The 19395-nt window shown below is 43.8% G+C and overlaps 2 protein-coding genes across 14 annotated transcripts in view; one reads left to right on the forward strand and one right to left on the reverse strand.

The window, feature by feature from the left end:
• Positions 1–17322, forward strand: part of RIOX1 (ribosomal oxygenase 1) — a 28736-nt gene extending 11414 nt beyond the window's left edge. For 4 of the 11 annotated variants that reach the window (XM_070514006.1, XM_044773962.2, XM_070514010.1 and 1 more), the window contains one exon: positions 8103–8159. The gene's annotated coding sequence lies outside the window, so the exon portion shown is untranslated. Of the gene's footprint in view, positions 1–158; positions 399–7222; positions 7268–8102; positions 8160–9157; positions 9224–12201; positions 12770–16838 lie in introns of those variants that run through there. The other 7 variants (XR_011504668.1, XR_011504666.1, XM_070514005.1 and 4 more) reach the window with 5 other exon arrangements.
• Positions 1–19395, reverse strand: part of HEATR4 (HEAT repeat containing 4) — a 29942-nt gene that overhangs the window by 7859 nt on the left and 2688 nt on the right. For all 3 annotated transcript variants that reach the window (XR_011504665.1, XM_044773961.2, XM_070514004.1), the window contains exons 2-8: positions 12104–13057; positions 10748–10935; positions 9575–9715; positions 5833–6036; positions 4730–4873; positions 1234–1413; positions 167–327 (exon numbers count right to left, since the gene is read on the reverse strand). Coding sequence is in view for 2 of the 3 variants with exons in the window: in XM_044773961.2 (XP_044629896.2) it covers positions 167–327; positions 1234–1413; positions 4730–4873; positions 5833–6036; positions 9575–9715; positions 10748–10935; positions 12104–13057 (1972 nt within the window). In the remaining variant the exon portion in view is untranslated. The remainder of the gene's footprint in view (positions 1–166; positions 328–1233; positions 1414–4729; positions 4874–5832; positions 6037–9574; positions 9716–10747; positions 10936–12103; positions 13058–19395) is intronic.

Consider the following 19395-nt stretch of genomic DNA (forward strand, 5'->3'; position numbering starts at 1 on the left):
TCCCTGTATACACCCCAGTTCACCCACACTTAGTCCAGTTCCACCTATGCTTGAGATCATCCTACCCTGCCACCTGCTTTTTTGATTCCTTACATTCACTGACCTCAAAGACCCAATTGTTCCCCCAAATCTGGTTTCTTTCTCTGACTCTAAAACAGGCACATACTGTCTTCCCACTGAGATGGCTCAGGAGCATACAAGACTGGTGCTCAGTTTCCTCATTCCTCTTGGTAAACAGCTGATGGAGGATCCTCTTAATCACGGGGTAAGTGGCAGCACCTTCCAGAGCCAAGCACTGAGCTGCAGCCCAGCTGTCCACGCTATTACCTGCCACAGTGGGATGAAAAAAGGAGTCCAGAATGGCAATCTCTTCTCCCCACAGAGAGAACAGCCTTTAGGTTGGTACCCAAGGCTGCTACCTGCCTGATAACTCACTTCCTTGTGCCCCTCTCAGTCTAGAAATGCAATGCTATATTTAAAGCATATTTAAGTGGATCATGTCAAGGTTTTAAATATAGACTGAAAATCTTAACTGAAATGTCTCATCCTAAAAGGCTCTTGTTAGGAATAGAGCAGTAAGGCGCTTCTGGCCTCGGTGAGAGATACAGTTGTTCCTCCCCCTAGAGGTTGGGAAGTCTGGAGTGAAGGCTTTTTTAAAACAGATGAATTAAGTGGTTGAATGTCTATATTCAGACGGCCAAACCAGTCAGCCCGCTGTCTTTGTCTCCACCCCACTACCCACCACCCTGCCTCTAGGGAAGGAACGGGCACATCTTTCAGAGAGAACAGTCAGGCCTCTTGGGCCTAACTGACAGGCACCTGACAGGACCCTTTTGCTTGTATTACTCCAACAATGCATGTGGTCAATGCCTGTAAGTTACTGTGCAAAAATGGAAGCATGATGTATTCAAGTGGTGATTTTTTTAATTTTCAGAAAGTATTCTTTAATATTGTTACCTCATCTTTTCACTGAAAAGAAAATCTGGTTGTGTGAATTCAAGGGGGCATGTTTTCTAGTCAAATGCACCTGAAACACTTAGCCCAGGTCCCACTTGGTAGCAGTATACCTATTTTGTCAAAGTGCCTAGGAAGAACTAAGCTCTGTTCAACATAAACCTAAAGTAGACATCACAGAGCATGATTGTGGAGAGGAAAGGATTAGGAAAGGCTGATGGTGAGATTTCCTTGCTCTACCCCATATTCCCGGGTCAGAAATAACAGGGCCTTACTCACCCTTCAAAAGGGCAGTCTGCATGATGTCCCGGGCAATGGGATTATGTGACTGTATGGCGTATTGGCATACCGCTGCTGCCATCCGCACATGCTCATTCTTGTCACAAAGAGCAGCCTCCAGGGCGGGCTGTAGAACCTCTGGCAAGTCCTGGATAGGTGGGGCTTTCACGGGCTCCTTGTCTGTGATCAAAAGAGAGCCAGGTAAGAGGGTGTAGCCCCTTGGCTTTTCTCTGAAACACAGCATTCTTCCCGTGGCCAACCTCAGTCTCAGTTGCAGGTGATTCCTGCTACTTAATGTAATTAGAGTTTAGCTGAGCCCCTGCAATGGGCAGGATTTTATGGTTCACTTCTGTGCTGGGTATCCCACTTCCCAATCCTTTATCTTCTGGCTTCTAAAGAGCTGTATTCAAGCCAAAAAAGAATGTTTCCAGCTAGGCTATCGCAACCTTCACCATTAGTTTTAGTGATGAAAATCAACCTCTTTACCCTATATATTTTTGTATTTTTAATAATAGCAATTATATTTACGTAGTGCTTTGCCATCTATATAGTGTTTTCATATTATCGCATTCAGTCTTCCAGCCCTCATTGAAGTAGGCAAGCCAGGTGTTACTGCAGAGCTCACCTGAAATATGTGTATTTCAGGAGTCTTAGTTTTAACTAAACAGACTCACAAGACCATCATAGACCACACATGGCACAGTCTTCAGAAGGATGCAGGGTGGGAGCACAGTTTGCCAACAGGGCAGCCTCAGGCATTCCTTTCGGCCAGTTCTTGAGGCATTTTGAATAGCATTCCACAGAGCCTGCTGGGGACAGCTCAGGAACATAGAATCCACTCTGGGAACAAGTCTTATGTTTCACGGAGTTGGTATCTCTTTTTTAACAACGCCATAGATATATTTCCAGAGTCCACAAAGAGCATGCCTGTTATCATTCACAGCATTCATGGAAACCCAAAGGATGGTGCTGCCTTCAAGTATTCATATTTCACTTACAGTTCTTCCCAGTCCAAATGTATCATTCAGGGTTCATTTTTATCATAAGTGATGCTGCCTTTAAAGATAGTTCCTGTCCTTATCAGGTTATCAGGGCCACGGGTAGGCATTTAAAGCTCAAATTCTCAAGTAGAAAGGGCAAAGGTTTTCCTAACCTTTTGTCCATAACTATTCTCATTTTGTGGATAAAGAATTTGAAGCTCAGAGAGGCTAGCTGACTTACCAAGGAGTCAGCAGATTGGACCTGTGACTGTGATTTTAGGATTTTTAATCTGTCCTTTTTACTAACAATGGGGGCTGCTATGGCATCTGTTAAGAACAGGTTAGATGGAAATATGTGTATTTCTGGGCAATAGATAGAAGTCAGTTCAGTATTTCAAGAAATAATAAGGACTTTTTGGGGTGAGGTGTAGGGAGGAAATAAGACAAATCAAAATTGAATCAACCAGGACATGTGAAAGGGATCACGTGAAAGGCACAATTCTAGGGGAAGACAAAGACGTTCTTTGTATGTGTGTGGAAGATTTGGGGATAAGATTATGATAATACCTGTTGCTGCCTATTGAAGGTTTTCTCTATATCCTGGCACTGAAAATACATCATCTCATTTAGTAGCCAAGGAAACAAGCAGTTATAATAAATGTATGTGTGGGAGCATACAGCAGGGACACCGAACCGAGTCTGGGGGGGAGAGCAAGGAAGACTCCTCAGAGGAGGTGACACTTGAGCTGAAAAGTGAATGGCAAGCATAGAAGTTAATCAGGTGAAGAGAGAGAAGAGGGATTTTCCAGCAGAGAAGCAACAAATTTGAAGACCTGGAGGAAAAATGCCCAAATCTGGAGCTCCATAGACAAGAAATAAGTCAAATGAAACTTTAAAAACCTGACAACTTTGTAGAGGTAGAATGACTCCCCGCCCTTAAGGAGTTCCTTGCCTGGTAGGGATGGCGGGAAAGTAAACAGACAGTTATGAGAGAGTGATTAATATTAGGATGCTACCAGCAACAGAGAAGGAAAAAGTATCAGCCTGGGCTTCATATAAAAGGTCAATCTGAGAGGGCACTTGAGGGCTAAGAGACCGTCGGTTTTATGTTCTTTCAAGAGCAGTTTATAGTTTCCATCTTCTGGGTCCTATGTCTTAACAACCATCTCCTCAGTAGGTTATAGTTCTGGCCTTTGTAGATGGGAAATTTTCCTTTTTTTTTTTAAAGATTTTATTTTTTCCTTTTTCTCCCCAAATCCCCCCGGTACATAGTTGTATATTCTTCGTTGTGGGTCCTTCTAGTTGTGGCATGTGGGACGCTGCCTCAGCGTGGTTTGATGAGCAGTGTCATGTCCGCGCCCAGGATTCGAACCAACGAAACACTGGGCCACCTGCAGCGGAGCGCGCGAACTTAACCACTCGGCCACGGGGCCAGCCCCGGAAATTTTCCTTTTTAACTGCTTATTGCTAGTAAAGAAAAAAGCTATTGACATTTCTTTTTCAAAAGATTACAGACCATTGGAAAAAATGGCCAAGTCCTTAATTCATTTTACAAAGGTAGCAAAAACTAAAAAATAGTGTAAATAAAAACAAAACTACCAATTTCATTTACAAATGTAGTTAAACATTCTAAAATATTAAGTCAAACCCATTGGAGTAAAAAAAGAATACTATATCATCATCATTGGGATTTATTTTAAGAATTTAACAGCAGAATTCATCATAACCACAAATTAAGGGAGAAAAAGCTAGAAAATGGCTGATAAAAATTCAACAGTCATTTTTGTAATTAATAGAAAAGCCAACATACATGTTGGCATATGTTTGTAAAAGCAGAGAGAGAGTTGTGGAATGCCCAGCTAAACATAGCTTACCCTGGGGAGTGGCGTGGGGGTGGGAAGGTAATTACTTCTTTTTATATTCCTCCGTGTTGACTGATAATGACGCTTTATATTTCTCTTGTAATTAAGAAAGGATATTTAGGAGGTAGAATCAGTAGGATTTATTGGTCAGTTGGTTGTGGGGAAAGGAAGGACTTGTCCAGGATGACGCAGGGTCCTGACTGGAAATGGGATGGATTTTGGGGCTGCGGATTGAGACGTGGAATGTGGAGAGGGGTCTACGGAGAGGGCAGTGACTTCAGGATGGGACATGTTCACGTTGAGGTGTGATGTCAAAAGAAGTTAAGGCTAAAATGGAGTTGGGAGGAAAGTGTGTATATACAGCGTTCAAATATATATTTCAAATATATATATATTTACATATATATAATTTTTGGCTATTACGATTGGGTCTGAAAGGTAATGGAGTGTAGTGTAAAAGGCACTGGACCAGAAGTCAGGAATTTTAATCTCATCTCTATTGCTAATAAACTGTATATATTCAGGCCAGTCTCTGGATCTTGGTTTTCACATTTGTAAAAGGATCTCAGATAAGCTCCAGGGTCCCCACCAGTTCACATTTTCTACGGCTCTGTGAGTTGTTGCTGTGCTCAAGCAGTTCATTCTGGCTCTCACCTGAGTCCCCCTGGCTGGTGACAATCCGGGGCCGTTCTAAAGCCGCTGTGGCACATGTGAGGATGGCTTGGATCCGGGTGTCATCATGCATGTCCCCCAAGCTCCGCAGCAGGCCCTCTACTGTCTCATGGTGCCACTCAATGACTGTGCCGCAGGGAGGGAAATGAGAAGAGAACCACCTGGTTAGGGGTATGTTGTGCTGCAGGTAGGTGACAAGAAGTTCCCTTCCCTTCAGGACAATTCAAGCAAAACATTAGCTCAGAAGAATAAAGGACCCCATGGAAGTTATTTCTCTGATGATCCAGGTACCCTCTTGGGCAGTTCCAAAACAAAACCCTCCCCAGTCCCATCCTATATCCTATCTCTCTTTGCTTAAATAACTCTTCATTGTTACCATCTGGAAAATAAAAAGGGGCAATAAATCATAGTGGTTAAGGATACTGTGTTGTCAGATATACCTGGTTTGGAATCACAGTTATTAGCTGTGTGACCTTGGATAAGTTACGTAAGCTCTCTGAGCTTGAGGTTTGTCATTTGTAAAATGAGAACAATACTAGAATCTACCATACAGAGTTGCTTTGAGTATTAAATGAATTAACTAGACGAAGTGTTTAGCAAAATGCCTGACAAGATAAGGGCTCAAATGTTAATGATTGTGGTTATCAATAGGTTTCCTTTCCTTTGAAGGCTCTTGCCATCTGGCTTTCAAGGTCTCCCTCATTTTATTGCTAACTGCTCTCTTTGCAGGTATCAAGCCTTTATTTGAGTGCTCCCATCATCTGTAGTTGCTCCCTACTAGTAGCTTTTACTCAGAATCTCTTTTTCAACCCATTTTTGTGTATCTGATCCAGTTTATGTGATGGGTTGCTTCTGTTTTTCCTGCACTAACTAAACTAGTCTCTCATTTTCAGAAAGCCAGCAGCCCTTGAACCCTCAAATCTTGTGGCTTTCAACAGTCCTTGCTAGGCCCTTACTCTGCCCCAGATTGTTATGTTTCATAAGATAGGGATGATTTTCAAAGATTGAGAAAAGCTGCTCCAAGGTGAGGACTCCTCCCTCACAAATACACACTGATACATCGGGAACCCGCCCCCTTCACTCACTTCGGGCCCAGGCAGTCTTCCATTCCTGCAGCATCCTCTGCAGGACCACCAGTTCCCAAGTCACATCCTCCTTCAGTGATTTTGACAGCTTCTTGGGTCTCCTGGTCTTAATGGGCGCGTCCTCTTCACCCGCCTGCAGCAGCAGATCCTTGGCTGGGGTGGGCAAAGCAGTCCAGCGCAGGGCCCCTTTCACAGGCCTACAAGCTGTGCAGTATGGCAGTATGAGATATTTCTCCCCACTGCTCTAGGCCCAGTGTTCCCAGCTAGCACCACATTCCTGTTCCTGACAAACACCAAGACAAAACAAATCTCAAGAGAACTTTCCCATGATTATATAGGGAACTGAGTACAAGTTCCATAGGGAGTTAGGAAAAGTCCTGACTACAGACATGATAAAGCCATGATAATGGGGAGAAAAACTGAGATAGATACAAACGTTTTTATAAGTTTAATAAATCTTTAGGAACATGAATATGTTTATATATAACAAGGTTTGCTCATAAAATTCAATTATTTGATATATTGCAATTTAAAGTAGAGTATAATTGGCCATTAATTCCTAATTTTTTAAGTTTTTAATTTGAGAGAAGGAATGGTGCTACCAGCTGCTAAATTTTAAAGATTTTAGCATCTCTGAGTTTTTCTTTTATTTTGGTGAGGAAGATTGGCCCTGAGCTAACATCTGTTGCCAATCTTCCTCTTTGTGTTTGAGAAAGATTGCCCCTGAGCTAACATCTGTGCCAGTCTTCCTCTACTTTGTGGGATGCCACCACAGCCTGGCTTGATGTTTGGTGTGTAGCTCTGCTTGCAGGATCTGAACCCATGAACCCTGGGTCACTGAAACAGAGTGCATGAACCCAATCACTACACCACCGGGCCGGCTCCTGAGGTTTTTTTTTAATTATAACAAATAACAGTTGGAAATTTGAGAACAGAAGAAAATATATAAATAGAGATTTATATGGTTGTTATAGAAAAATAGTTTATGTTTTCTAGACTTAATGTTCTCCCTAGTGTCAGATCCAGAAAGCCTCTTTCTCAGAAGAGTAGTTGTGTGGAGATGGCAAAATATAAAAATATTTCCAGATTACTAAATTCATTATTTGCCACATTGCTTATCAGTCTCACATTCTAATCTGTCACTATCAACCATTTCTTTTTCTTCAAAGATTTCATTCTAACTCCAACACGTTTAGATTTGTTCTTAGTTCTTTCCTTTGAGCAAGGAGGGCAATACCATTTCTTTCTTCCTGTGTAGAAAGAGTCCCGTGAGACTCCAGGGCAGTTTAGCCCAGATGCCCATACAGAGTGTAGCCCCGAAATGGTCTTCACCCGGCTTGGTGGTACTGGGAGAACCCAGTCACCCTGCTGAGGGCCTCTTTCTTTGCAGGGGAGGATGTGTGCAGCCACAAGCCGTGGAACCACCTCCAGACAGGTCAGCTACCAGTGAGTGGACACAGACACTCCCTCACTTCTCTCCTTTCAGCCTGCTTGAAATCCCTCTGAAGGAAATGAGAAGTAGCCGAGTTAACCCCTCTCTTCCTATATCCCCCTGCTCAGAGTGTTAAAATGGATGTGGTGAGGAAGTCCTGAATCCCTGATATTTAACCTCTGTGGAAGTGGCAACATTTATTTTACTTCCAGTATTTTGAGTTCTAGGTAGGTAGGAACACATCCACTAACCCCCTTCCATGTCCAGATTTATCTAAAGGGAGCACACAAAGAAACAACTCTTGGGGCCGGCCCCGTGGCTGAGTGGTTAAGTTCGTGTGCTGTGCTTCGGCGGCCCAGGGTTTTGCAGGTTCAAATCCTGGGTGTGGACATGGCGCCACTCATCAAGCTGTGCTGAGGTGGCATCCCACATGCCACAACTAGAAGGACCCACAACTAAAAATATACAATTGTGTACCGGGGGGCTTTGGGGAGAAAAACGAAAAATAAAATCTTTTAAAAAAAAAAGGAACAATTCTTTGATTTTCTGTGGGACAAAAGGTCAGTACACTTTGTTGGCAGAAACAAACGGTGCCTTTGTGACTTGTACCATAAAACCCCATGCTTGGCATACAGGAACTGTAATCATGTTCTGGGCACACTAGAGAGTTTAATGTCATGATTTGGGGGAAATTAAAGGCTATTTAGTAATAAGTACACTTTGTATCTTGAGAAGTTTCATCATTTTAAATCACCATCTAAGTGTTTCAATTTAATCAAAATGGAAAGGAAAAAAATCTACCCACATCTAACCCCAGGAATTTTCCTGTTTTTTCCAGGTTCTTACATACTAATATTTCTTAAGATGAGATGATGAATAAAATGGTTATAAGAAGGTATGTGTATATTACTATTTTGACTTTACTTCCCCAGATTAATTTCAAATACTATTTTCAAAAAGAGTTTGAAAAACCCTGCAGCATCAGTTCATTAAATGTTCTGTGTTCTGGAGAAAAAGAGGGCAGGTATCCGGCACCACGGGGGGAAGTGCCTGTGAAGCAGATGAGATGGGTGGGGAAGCTTCCATGAATGCTGTAGGATCCTCAGAGTAGTTTTTTTTAATAAAAGCTTTATTGGGGTAGAAATCACATATTATAAAACTCATCCTTCTAAAGTATATGCAGTTCAGTGGTTTTTAGTATATTCACAGAGTTGTGCAACTATCACCACTATCTAATTTTAGAATATTTTCATCACCTCCAAAAGAAACCACATACCTATTCCTCTCTCCCCCCGGAAACCACTGATCGACATTCTGTCTCTGTGGATTTGCCTATTGTCAGAGGAGAGGACATGCAGAGTTGAGTTGGCTTGTGGGGAAAGTAGTATGTTACTAAAAATGCCTTGAGTTTGTATGGCACTTAATGGTTTATAAAACATATTCACAAAATCACCTAAGTGTCAGTAAATATCCCAAAAGTGCCTCGCTGTAGGAATGATTAGTCTCAGTTTTAATGAAGCAATGGAAACCCCAGAAGGTGACTTGCCAAGACCCAACCCAAGGCTTTGCTGGGGTGCCTTCTCCACTGCTTTATAAAGGTGGTCCTCAGCAAAGAATGAGCGGGTGTGAGTTTTGGGGAAGCTGCCATCATTAGTACCTCTTCTACTCTAATGGCAATTGCCTAGCCAGGCAGCACTAGATACAGAGGTTTGGGGCTGGTAGGAAAAAGAATGGGTCATTACTGCTGCTTGTTTCTGCATACCAGGGGGCCCATCTACACAGTGACACTGCAAAGAAAGAGTCATGGGAAATGGAGACATAGCCTCTTGGAGGGATGGGCACTTTTTGTTTCACAAGCTCGTTTCTTGATTATCTTCCTTATCTGTCTTACAGAATGAAAAATGATGTACTTGTGAAATGGAAACTTACAACACAGGATCACCCTAGGGCCTGAGGCAGGTATGGGCCTGAGAATGGAGCTGGTGGGGTAGAGCCAACCCAAAGGAATAGGGCAGAGTGTTGAATCTGGTTTGATGTACTTCTCTGGAAGCATTAAGATGGGCTCTGCCTTATTGGTAATTACTGGTCCTAAGCCACTGAGTTACACCTAAGTTTTATCTGATTTCAACTGAATGGATGCTCCCCAAAGGCTTTTCCTAGTTACAGTTAGTATTTTATAATTTTATGACATGATTTGTAGTCGGTAGGAAGGGACTCCCCTAGATGCTGGTGGTGCCTCAGCCTATGAAACAGGCCTGAGAGAAATAGCCACACTTCCATCTTTACCCCCATTCTCAGCTTCCTGCTTACGTGCTTCAGGAACTGGCTGGGAAGTCCACCTTTCTGGGCTTTGAGGGAAGACCGTACATAGCTGCTTGTCATACCAGTTGAGGTTTTCCAGGAAAATTTGGTCTCTCTTTGCACCAATCTTGTGGATGACCTGGACTTTATCTGCGATAAAGATAAAGAAATGAGTCCCCAGCACCTCCCTCCTTCCTTTCTTCCTGGGTTTTCAGTCACCAGGATCAGACTCAATTACATTTTGCTCTACTCTAAGCTCCTTGGACTCATAACTCCCATGCTATGGGAACATCCCTTGAAGGTGACTCTTGCTAGGAAATAATGAGCTGGTGGCCTGAGGCCTGGAAGCCAAGGCAGCACCTGTCTAACTTACAGGCACTGCCCCTCTGGAAAGCTAGATACTAATGAAGGGGTACCTAATTCGTCTCTTATCAGTCATAAATTCCTTCATCTGAATAATTTTGTGAAACATCTGAAGAAGACTTTGAGTTGACAGCAGTTTAGGAACAGGATGGGAGTCGGGAATAATAAACAACTTGGAACATGCAGACCTAGATTGGGTATCCTGGAAGCCCAGGCAACTAAAGGATAGTAAGATGGGAGGGGAAAGTAGTGGACATACTGGGCATTGGGCAAGAAGAGTTATAGATGCTTTCTCATCTACTCTTGAAGTATATTTTTGTTAATGTTGTTTTACAAATAAGGTACATAAGGCTCAGAGGGATTATATAATTTGCTGAAAGTTAGTACGAAGGGGCTAAGCCAGGATTTAAACTCAGATCAGCCTGACTGCAAAGCCTGTGATTTTTTCCAGCATAGTACCTCAATGGGGGAATACGTCAAAGTGAGCAAAAGGGGAGGGTATACAAAGAAGAGGGAGGTTATTCCCAAAGCCAAGTCTTGCTTCCTTGACAGTCCCATCCTCCACGGCCTCCTTAGTAATCCAGAGGGATAGAGAAAGGGGGAAGAAGGAGAATAGTTTCTTCCCCAACAGATACCTCCCCCCCACCCCCCAAACAAAACCCACAAACTCCCGTGCTGGTGACCAGGGGATGGTACCATGAACACCAGGGTCATCCAGGGCCTCTCATCCACACCCACAAATGTGTCATCCCCCAGCTACCTTCCACTCCCTGCTCCGTGTCCACCTCAGCCCCCACCACAGGGCCCCAGCTCTATTACCAAAGTAAATCTCCTGTTCAAAGGTGTTGTCTGTGGAGTAAGCAAACTTTCCAGCTCGGGAATTTACTTGTCGGAAGTAGCTCTGGTTTCGGGGCTGGCAGATGCTCCTCTTTCCACTGATATCCTCAGCGATATTATTGTCAGGCATGGTTTCAATAGTCTGCACTTGTGGCAAGTAATTGGGCAATCTTGGCAGGAGTGAGAGAGGGAGAAAAGGGGGGAAATGTAGGAGATGGACCTCCCCTTTTCCATCAGATCCATAGCTCACTCCCTTTCCTCTCTAAGCTCAGCTCATACACACATAAGCATCTAAAGAGCACCTGTGTTTAACTGTTGGCCTTGCCCCCACGGTGAATGTGGAGCTTCCAGGAGGGTCTGTCTGTAGCCACCTTCTCCCTCTCCTAGTGGAGCCACTCCTGCAGTCACTGGATGGCAGGAAAGAGTGGCCATGCTCCCGGCATGACCTTTTTTTTTTTAACATTGGTGCCTTTAGAGGTTGCATGGACTTGGGGAAGGGAAGCCGCTTCCTACGTTAACTCACTGTATCTTTTATGTGTGTGGTTATTTACATTCCTGTAAGCTTCTTAAAGGATAGGTCCATGTCTGTCTCATTTACATTGTATTCCTAGCACTTCACAGAGTACCTGGAAAGTAGTGGGAATGCAATTTATATTTGTCTAATAAAGGAATAAATAAATGGGTTTCCACTTATTTTTAGTCTACTTTTGGGAATCAGGGATATTATAATAGCTCCAGTCTTCCCTCTAGCTAAAAATGAGAAGGAAGCAATCTGAGAAATGCACAGTAGTCCTCTCCTCTCAGGTTGTTTAGTTCTCTGTCTTGCTGCTAGTCAGTGACACACTGGCTCCTTATTTAAAGTGAGACAGGACCAAACCTCAGAGCCATGAGGTATGCCTTCCTTACTCTGACCATGGATACATGTCTGGGAGCACCTGGATAGTAACTGGATCAGCAGAATAGCTCAGTCTGCTGGGAAAGGCTGAGAACCAATCCCTTTAAAGGCAGTGGTTCTCAACTGGGAGCGATTTTGTCCCTCAAGGGCACATGTGTCAATGTCTGGAGACATCTTTGGTTGTCACAACTGGAGAGTGCACTGGCGTCCAGTGGGATGCCATCCTACAATGCACAGAGCGGCCCCCCACAACAAACAATTATCCAGCCCAGGATGTCAGTAGTGCTAAGGTTGAGACACCTATTTTACAGAGATTTTAGAGAGCAGACTGGCAGTGAAAAACACTAGAGGGTGATGGGAAAGTGCATTCTGAAGTAAGGAGTGTGAGCCCACCTGGGAGTCCTTAATTCTCAAAGGCATACCTGAGGCCCCAGCAAGTCTACCTGTAATAAACAGGAAGCAGCAGTTCTGGCTTCTTATTTTCCTGGGTGGGCAGGATGACAGTTTGACCCTCAAATTCTGCTGTCTCTTCTTCCTCTAGCTGTTTCAAGAGCTCCAGGTCGCTGTCAGAAGTGAGCTCATCCCGGATGTGACTCCAGTCATACTGCTGGCGCAAGAAGCTCTGCCACTTGTTGGGGGATACACCAGACCTTAGAGGACGCTTGTTCTGGATCCATCGGGCAGTGCGCTTGTTCAGCTTTTCCAGCACAACGGCCTCCCAGGCTCTGGCCTCCTTCTCAGCCGGCGGAAGCCAGGCTTCCCTGTCCTCCAGGTTCACATCTGGAGAAAGTGACAGACGTAGCGTGTCTGGATCCCTACAGGATTGAAGAATGAGAGGGCAAGATGTTTCCTGGACTAAGCTTGCTGGCTCTGCTTCCTTCAGCTTCTTCTTAAGATTGGCAGAGCTTTCTGTCCTCACAGCCTGGAAGGTGACCCTTGCTGAGGGACCTGAAGAATCCAAGAACTTGAAACTGATGGATTTCTGAGGTCGGGCCCTCCTGATCTGAGGAGGCTGGATGATGTCGTGTACATTGTAGAGATGGTCAAAGCTGTACTGGCTATAAGAAATGCTGGGCAGCCCTCGCTGCCACACCACCTCCTGAGAGAAGGTAAGGTTCGTTGCGGCCTTTTTCAAATATTGGCTCTTGAGGTGTGCACAGTGCTGAGGGCTGAAGTGGAAGACTGGAGGCACACCGGAGACGGAGGTGCACTCCTCCTTGTTTCTTGGTTTTAAGTAAGAGAAAATCAAGCCCCATCCCAGCCGTGGGGGGAGTGACTGCTGGAAACGGTGGGAGAGAAAAGTCTTTCCCTTTTGGGTCTTGGTCATTGTTTCCCAGCAAATGCTTCCTTCCACACTGCCTGGTCCAGAGGCAAGGCCTGGAGGGGTGGCCAGGTACCTGTTAAGGGAATGGGAGGAACTGGTGAGAGTTCTAGGTCAGCAGAAATTGGCGGCCCAAAGTAGTACAGAAAGAAAAGAACTTGGAAGAAGATGGGGTGGGGGAAGCCCTGTGAATTAGAAGGATAAAGGAGAGAAATGGCGCAACGTTCTAAGTATTCTTTATATCAGACCCTTGCTTCCAGTTCTCACACTTGTCTCCAAAGCTCACCCCCTCATCTCCTTTTGAGGGGCTACTGCTTTTCAACAGTATCCCATCTTCCTATTTTTCCTCAAACGTTGCTTTCTCTCTGTTCAAAAGGCTTATAGCATAAAGTTCAGACAACTCAGCCTGGCCTTCAGGGTTCTCCATTGGTGTGACCCCAGTTATGACCTTGTCCTGACATATAAACTCTCGAGTCTCCTAGCTCTTTTCTGAGTATTCCTCCCTCCACAGAGTGGAGCTTCCTTGTGTGTCCTCAACATGAAATAGCCTTTCTTCCATATTTGACACAAATTCTATCCATTCTTCCAGGCCCAGCTCAATTCCTGCCTGCTCCCTCTTTCCTGACCTATCCAGGCCTTCGTGTCATGCACGAATTTATAAATCGCTTGTACTATACCAGTTATTTTAACTTTTAATCCTATGACACCTCACATTGTTAAGTATTTGGTTCTCTAACGGCACCACCCAAGGACCCTGTCTCCTGTCTCTGCTCTCCTCAAGAATCACACAGTATTTTTCCATATTGCTACATAAGTCTTCATTGTTAGAATGTTTAACAGCTGCAGAATATTTTATCAAGTAGGTAAATCACCTTAGCTCTTCCTTAATTATTGGGCAAGCTGTTTCCAGGTTTTAGCTAGCATGGAAAACACTGTAGAGTACAAATGCCTAGATTTAGTGCTTTTTAAAAAATTTTCCTTCTGAAGCACTTCCTTAGCCTAATAATGATAATTGACAATTATGGACTACTTTGCTAAGGGCTTTGCATAGGGACGATATTATGGTCTTTATTTCCTATGAGAAGAAGCTGAGGCTCAGAGTGGTAGGTAGATCATGTAGGCCATCAGTAGAAGAGTGAGGCTTCAAACCCAGCTGCCAGATTCCAGCTCCGGAGCACTTAGCCTCTGTGCCACTCTGGCCTTGGCGCAGGCTCCACTCCCACCACTCACTGTGTTGGCCTTGCCATTCCCAGGTGCACATGGGCCTCCTTATGTGCAAGGATGAAGGTGAAACCATTATTCTGTGTCCTCTTGCTCTTAGTGCCAACTCCTGCCTTCTCTGCCCTGCACACAATGTGCCCCTTAGTCCAGGTGTGACTCATTTCTTTCCTGCATAACACCCAGCACAGTCCCTTCTCTCCTTAGGGCTTGATTTATTCCACTGTCTTCCGTGTAATAAATCTGACCTCTTTGTGTGTTTCTTTTTGTTAAAGGTCAGCTTTTATCTAGATGTCACTAGGCCAGAATTAATAACCTCATTAAGTGACACATGATTAATATGATATCCCTCCAGGATTTTTTGCACATAAGACTAAATTTGGTTGTTCCATCTCTTCACAACCATGAAGCCAGTATGGCCACAAGGTCACTGTGTATTTAAAAAGTTAGACTAAAAAAATTAGGGCAAGGGTAGAGGCTGGTCACAAGGTGATATTTTTCCTGGAACAGTGCCTGCTCTCACTGGTCGAAAATGAACTGTTAGATGAAAACTATGTTTGTGTTCTCCTGTCTTGTGTGTTGCCTAATAGAACACTTTATTCTTACCATACCAGAGTGGCAGTATCTTGCTCCCAAGGCAGAGGGCATTTTGATCCTAAACACTTGAAAAATGGATTGAAGACTGGTTTCTCCACAAGATGACTGCCTATGTAGAATGATTTTGGGTGTCCCCAGACATATGTCCTTTAGCTTGTGACATACAGAATCTTTGGTTACAATTCCCGTGTCCCAGAAAGAATACCATATTATCAGTTATTATAAATTCTCAAGGACTAATTATTATCATCTAATATGATGGCTTGTTGAAAAGGGAGGAAACTTTGCACGATAGATTTGTTTTGTTTTTCTTCTCCCCAAAGCCCCCAGTACATAGTTGTATATTCTAGTTGTGGGTCCTTCTAGTTGTGCTATGTGGGACGCTGCCTCAGCATGGCCTGATGAGCGTGCCATGTCCTCGCCCAGAATCCAAACCAGCAAAACCCTGGGCTGCCAAAGCAGAGCGCGCGAACCTAACCACTGAGCAACCGGGCCAGCCCCACTAGATATGTTTTGAAAAGGAATGGGGACAGGACAAAATATTGTAAGGTTTAATCAAAAGAGGCTTGTCCTGCATGGACTTAGAGTCAGAAGAAAGTATAAGGCCCGGGTCTGTACTTCCCAGCCATGTTACCTTCGGCAAATGATTTAATACCCCTAGTTTGCCTCAGTTTGCCAATGTGAAAATAGAGTCGGATACCTGTTCTAATTTACTATTGATATGAAGCTCAAAATCAGGGAACATGTGTGAAAGTGCTTTGCAAGCTGCAAAGTATTACTACGAGGAATTGTTATTGTTGACTTAGAGCATGGACTATTGTCCTTAGAAGGCAAGTCTCTGGGGTCCCACAGTTAGATGCAGTGGGCACTTAGGGAACAGTTTAGGAATACTGGGGCCCTAGGCAATGAAAAGAGAAGGTGTATAGAGAGGGAACAAGAGACTTACGAATGCAGTTTGGAGCCTCCATATTATCCAAACTTAAATATTACCTGGACCAGCACGGAGGCAGGGGTCCTCTCCCAGCAAACAGCCCTTAAGAACCAAAAGCAGATTGGTGGGTCCCAGGTGCTTTTGTGCACTGACAGCATAAAAAATTGAATAAATGGCATCCTACAGTTATTCAAACCTGGCGTAACTATAGCCCAGGCCCTGCAGTCTGGTAAGCAACAACCACCAGCATGATCTCTGCACTGCTGGGAACTTGCCTAGACAGGCAAGAGTGAAGTTGTGGTTAGGCCACAGGCCTCCAGTTAAAACCTGACAGAAGAATCCAGACTCAAAATGGGCAATATCCCAGAGGTTCCAAATTGAGTTCCACTCTTCTACTCACCTTTCCAGTCCCCTGTCCTCACCCCCTGGCCTGGTACCTTTATTCTGCAAAAATAGTTGAAGTGGGCTGAATAATGCATGCTAAAAGGAGTAATATCTTGCTGTTTCCCTTCTGTTATTAAACCAGTAGAAACTGCCACAGAAGAAAAGGCTAAAAAGCAATAAACCTTAGCACAGTATCTTCTGCGAGCTTTTAAAAAGTAATACAGTCTCACCTCTACCCACAGATTCTGAAGTTCTGAGGTAGGGCCCAAGAGGGGACAGTCAGCTTCTGGGATGGTGTTTGTTAGATATGGTTAAAAGGACCTTCTGCATCAAGATCACCTACGGAGCATGTTAAAATGCAGATTCCTGTATCCTGCGCCCCAGAATGTTCGTTCCGTAGGCTGCAAATCCTCATTTTAACAAGCTTTCAGAGGTTTTTGTGCACATTACATTTAGAGAAAGCGCAGCCCCAAGAGGTATTTGTGTGATGTGTGAAGGAAACTTGGTTAGTGGGCAGAGCGAGAGGAGGGAACCTAGCCTCTTCACCTGGCTTGTTTCAAATCCCTCTCTTGCTGCCTCTTTCTCATCAGAAACTTCCCTTCACTTTTTTCCCTCCACTTTCTAATTCCCATCCTTTGCCTTGCACTCACACAGATATACTGCTCTCTTCTGAGACTACTTTGGAAACTGACATAAAGAAGATCTTTCCAACTCTTTTGTCTTACAGATTTCAAAACCGAGGCCCAGAGAAGAGAGACATGACTAAGGTCATAGTACTGGTTAGAACCAGAAGCAGTATTGACTCTTTGACACCTAATCCCAAATGTTTTCAACTACTTCAGGCTGCCTCTCATCACTCAGCTGATGCTAGTAAGCTCACTTCAGATACTGGAAAAGCAGCAGTTTTGAAATTACCTTCGAAATGACCTCTCACAACAAGGTCTTCAAGAGGAAGCAAGGTTCTGCATCTTAACTTTCCTTAGTTTCCTAGGTTCCAAAGCTGTTTACATTGGTTACCAGGTACCACCTCTTCAGAATTCCATGAGTCTACTCACAGAACTATGGGTTCAATCAGGAGTATCTTCAGCTACTTATTAAATTTCCTTCTTTGTAAACTGAGCTTTGGGAAATTGCATTGTATTTATTGATTGGTGGCAAAATGGATTTCTTGGTCAGCCTTTGAAAAATAAACCTCTAGATATATGCAGCTCGATAAGTTTTCCCCCACAGGGGTTCCTGCGTCCTGCTGAAAAACAGGCAAAGCGGGGAACACAAGAATGCCCAGCTCTGGTGTGCTTCAGATGGCCAGGCTGATAGAGCAACTCATTTGTTCTTTGGTTCCCATTCCCCTGTCATCTCCACCCCTACTTAATTGAACATCTGTCCCAACTGAAAGCAACTTCTTTACTGTAATTGTTTGATGCAGTGTGTCCTTTGGTATTCCAGTTGATGAAGCTAGCCAATACCTTTTGCCTTCATTTGGGAAGGAAAACAATTCACCTGAACAGTAATCCCTCAGGGTTTTACTGAGAGTCCTTATCTTTCACAAATCCTGAAGGTTGACCCGGCTGATACACGGTTTCCTAGGGGCTCTACTTTGTTGCAGTATGTGGACAGTCTGCTTCTTTGCTCTCCCTCCCAAACCTCACAGGAAGAGAGCATCCACTTGCTAAAGCTTTTAGCCTTAAAAGGACACAAAGGTCGCCAAGGAGAAACTGCAGTTTGCCCAAACCCAGGTTCAATTTTTAGGGCATCTGGTATCAGAACAAGGGCTACATTTAGATCCAAATAGGCTTCATGGTATGCTAAATTTCCCAAAACCCAAAACTAAGCATCACCTGCAAGGTTTTCTCGGGCTAGCTGGTTATTGTTGAAATTGGATTCCAAATCTCTCTCTTTTGGCCACACCTCTGTGTGTTTTACTGAAGAACAACCCTGACCGAATTTTATGGGAAGAACAAAATGACATAGCCTTTAAAGCCTTAAAGGAGGGTTTAATGAACCGCCCTGCCCTTGGGCATCCCAATTATCAGCTTCCCTTTTTCCTTTTTGTATATGAAAAGGAAAGGAATACCCTTGGGATACTCACCCCAAAATGCGAGGACCACCATCCACCCCATAGGGTATTATAGCCAACTGGACCCTGTGACACAGCGATAGCCACTTTGCCTTAAAGCTGTTACCACAACTGCCCTTTTGGTTAAGGACACCAGGGAAATAATTGTGAGATCCTCTTGAACCATCTTCATAGCTCATGTAGTGGAAGCTCTCCTGAATTCTCATGACACTCAACATTTTCCAGTCAGCCACTTCAGCTCCTATGAAATCCTATTGCTAACTGCTCTTCACATGACTCCTTCATATTCTAATAAGCCAGCTACTCTTCTCCTCTCCATTATGGATGAAATCTCTCATGACTGCTTAACACTGACAGGTCACCTCCTGACTCCTCATGATGATCTGCGGAAACTTATTTGAATAATGCCAACTTTTCATGGTTCACTGATAGTTCTTATTTAAAAGGTGACAACAGTGAATATTGTGCTGGATATGCAATATCAACACTCTTTGATGTAACTGAAGCAGCACCTTTGCCTTTGGCTAAAATAGCCCAGCAAGCTGGAATTATGCATACTCACACAGGCCTGCGCCCCAGTCAAAGGCAAAACTGTGAACATTTATAGTAATACATTCTTGGAGTGGCTCATGATTTTGGAATGCTCTGGAAGCAATGTGGCTTCCTTACTTCCAGCAGAGAGAAAATTAAAAACAGCCCTTATGTTCAGGAATGATTGGAGGCTATATATTTACCTGCTACTTTAGCTATTATTAAGATACTGGAGCATTCTAAACTTGACTCTCTGGAAGCTAAAGGGAATCACCTTGCTGACACTTCTGCAAGGAATGCTGCTCTTAAAGGAACCAACAGCAGCCAAACCTCTGTCATGATCCAAAAAGATATTTCCCCAAATGATACTTTAGAAAAACTGGTTAGGTAAGCCCAACAATTAGCCTCAGAAAAGGAAAAGTAGGGTTAGAAATTCAATAATGACTGGTTTCATAAAAAGAGAAAGTTCTGGTTTGGACTAAATAACCCAGTCCTACCAAAGTCTAAAATTCCCACTCCTGACCACTGTACATGCATTAAACCATTGCCCACCGACAAAATGATAAGCATTCATGAATCAATATTGGGGAAATATAAATAAGGCTGCAAAAAGCACCTACCTCACTTGTCCCACCTGTCCAAAATACAATCCAAGGAACCCTGTTCGCACTGCTTC

Source organism: Equus asinus, chromosome 7, assembly GCF_041296235.1.
Source record: "Equus asinus isolate D_3611 breed Donkey chromosome 7, EquAss-T2T_v2, whole genome shotgun sequence".
Classification (NCBI taxonomy): domain Eukaryota; kingdom Metazoa; phylum Chordata; class Mammalia; order Perissodactyla; family Equidae; genus Equus; species Equus asinus.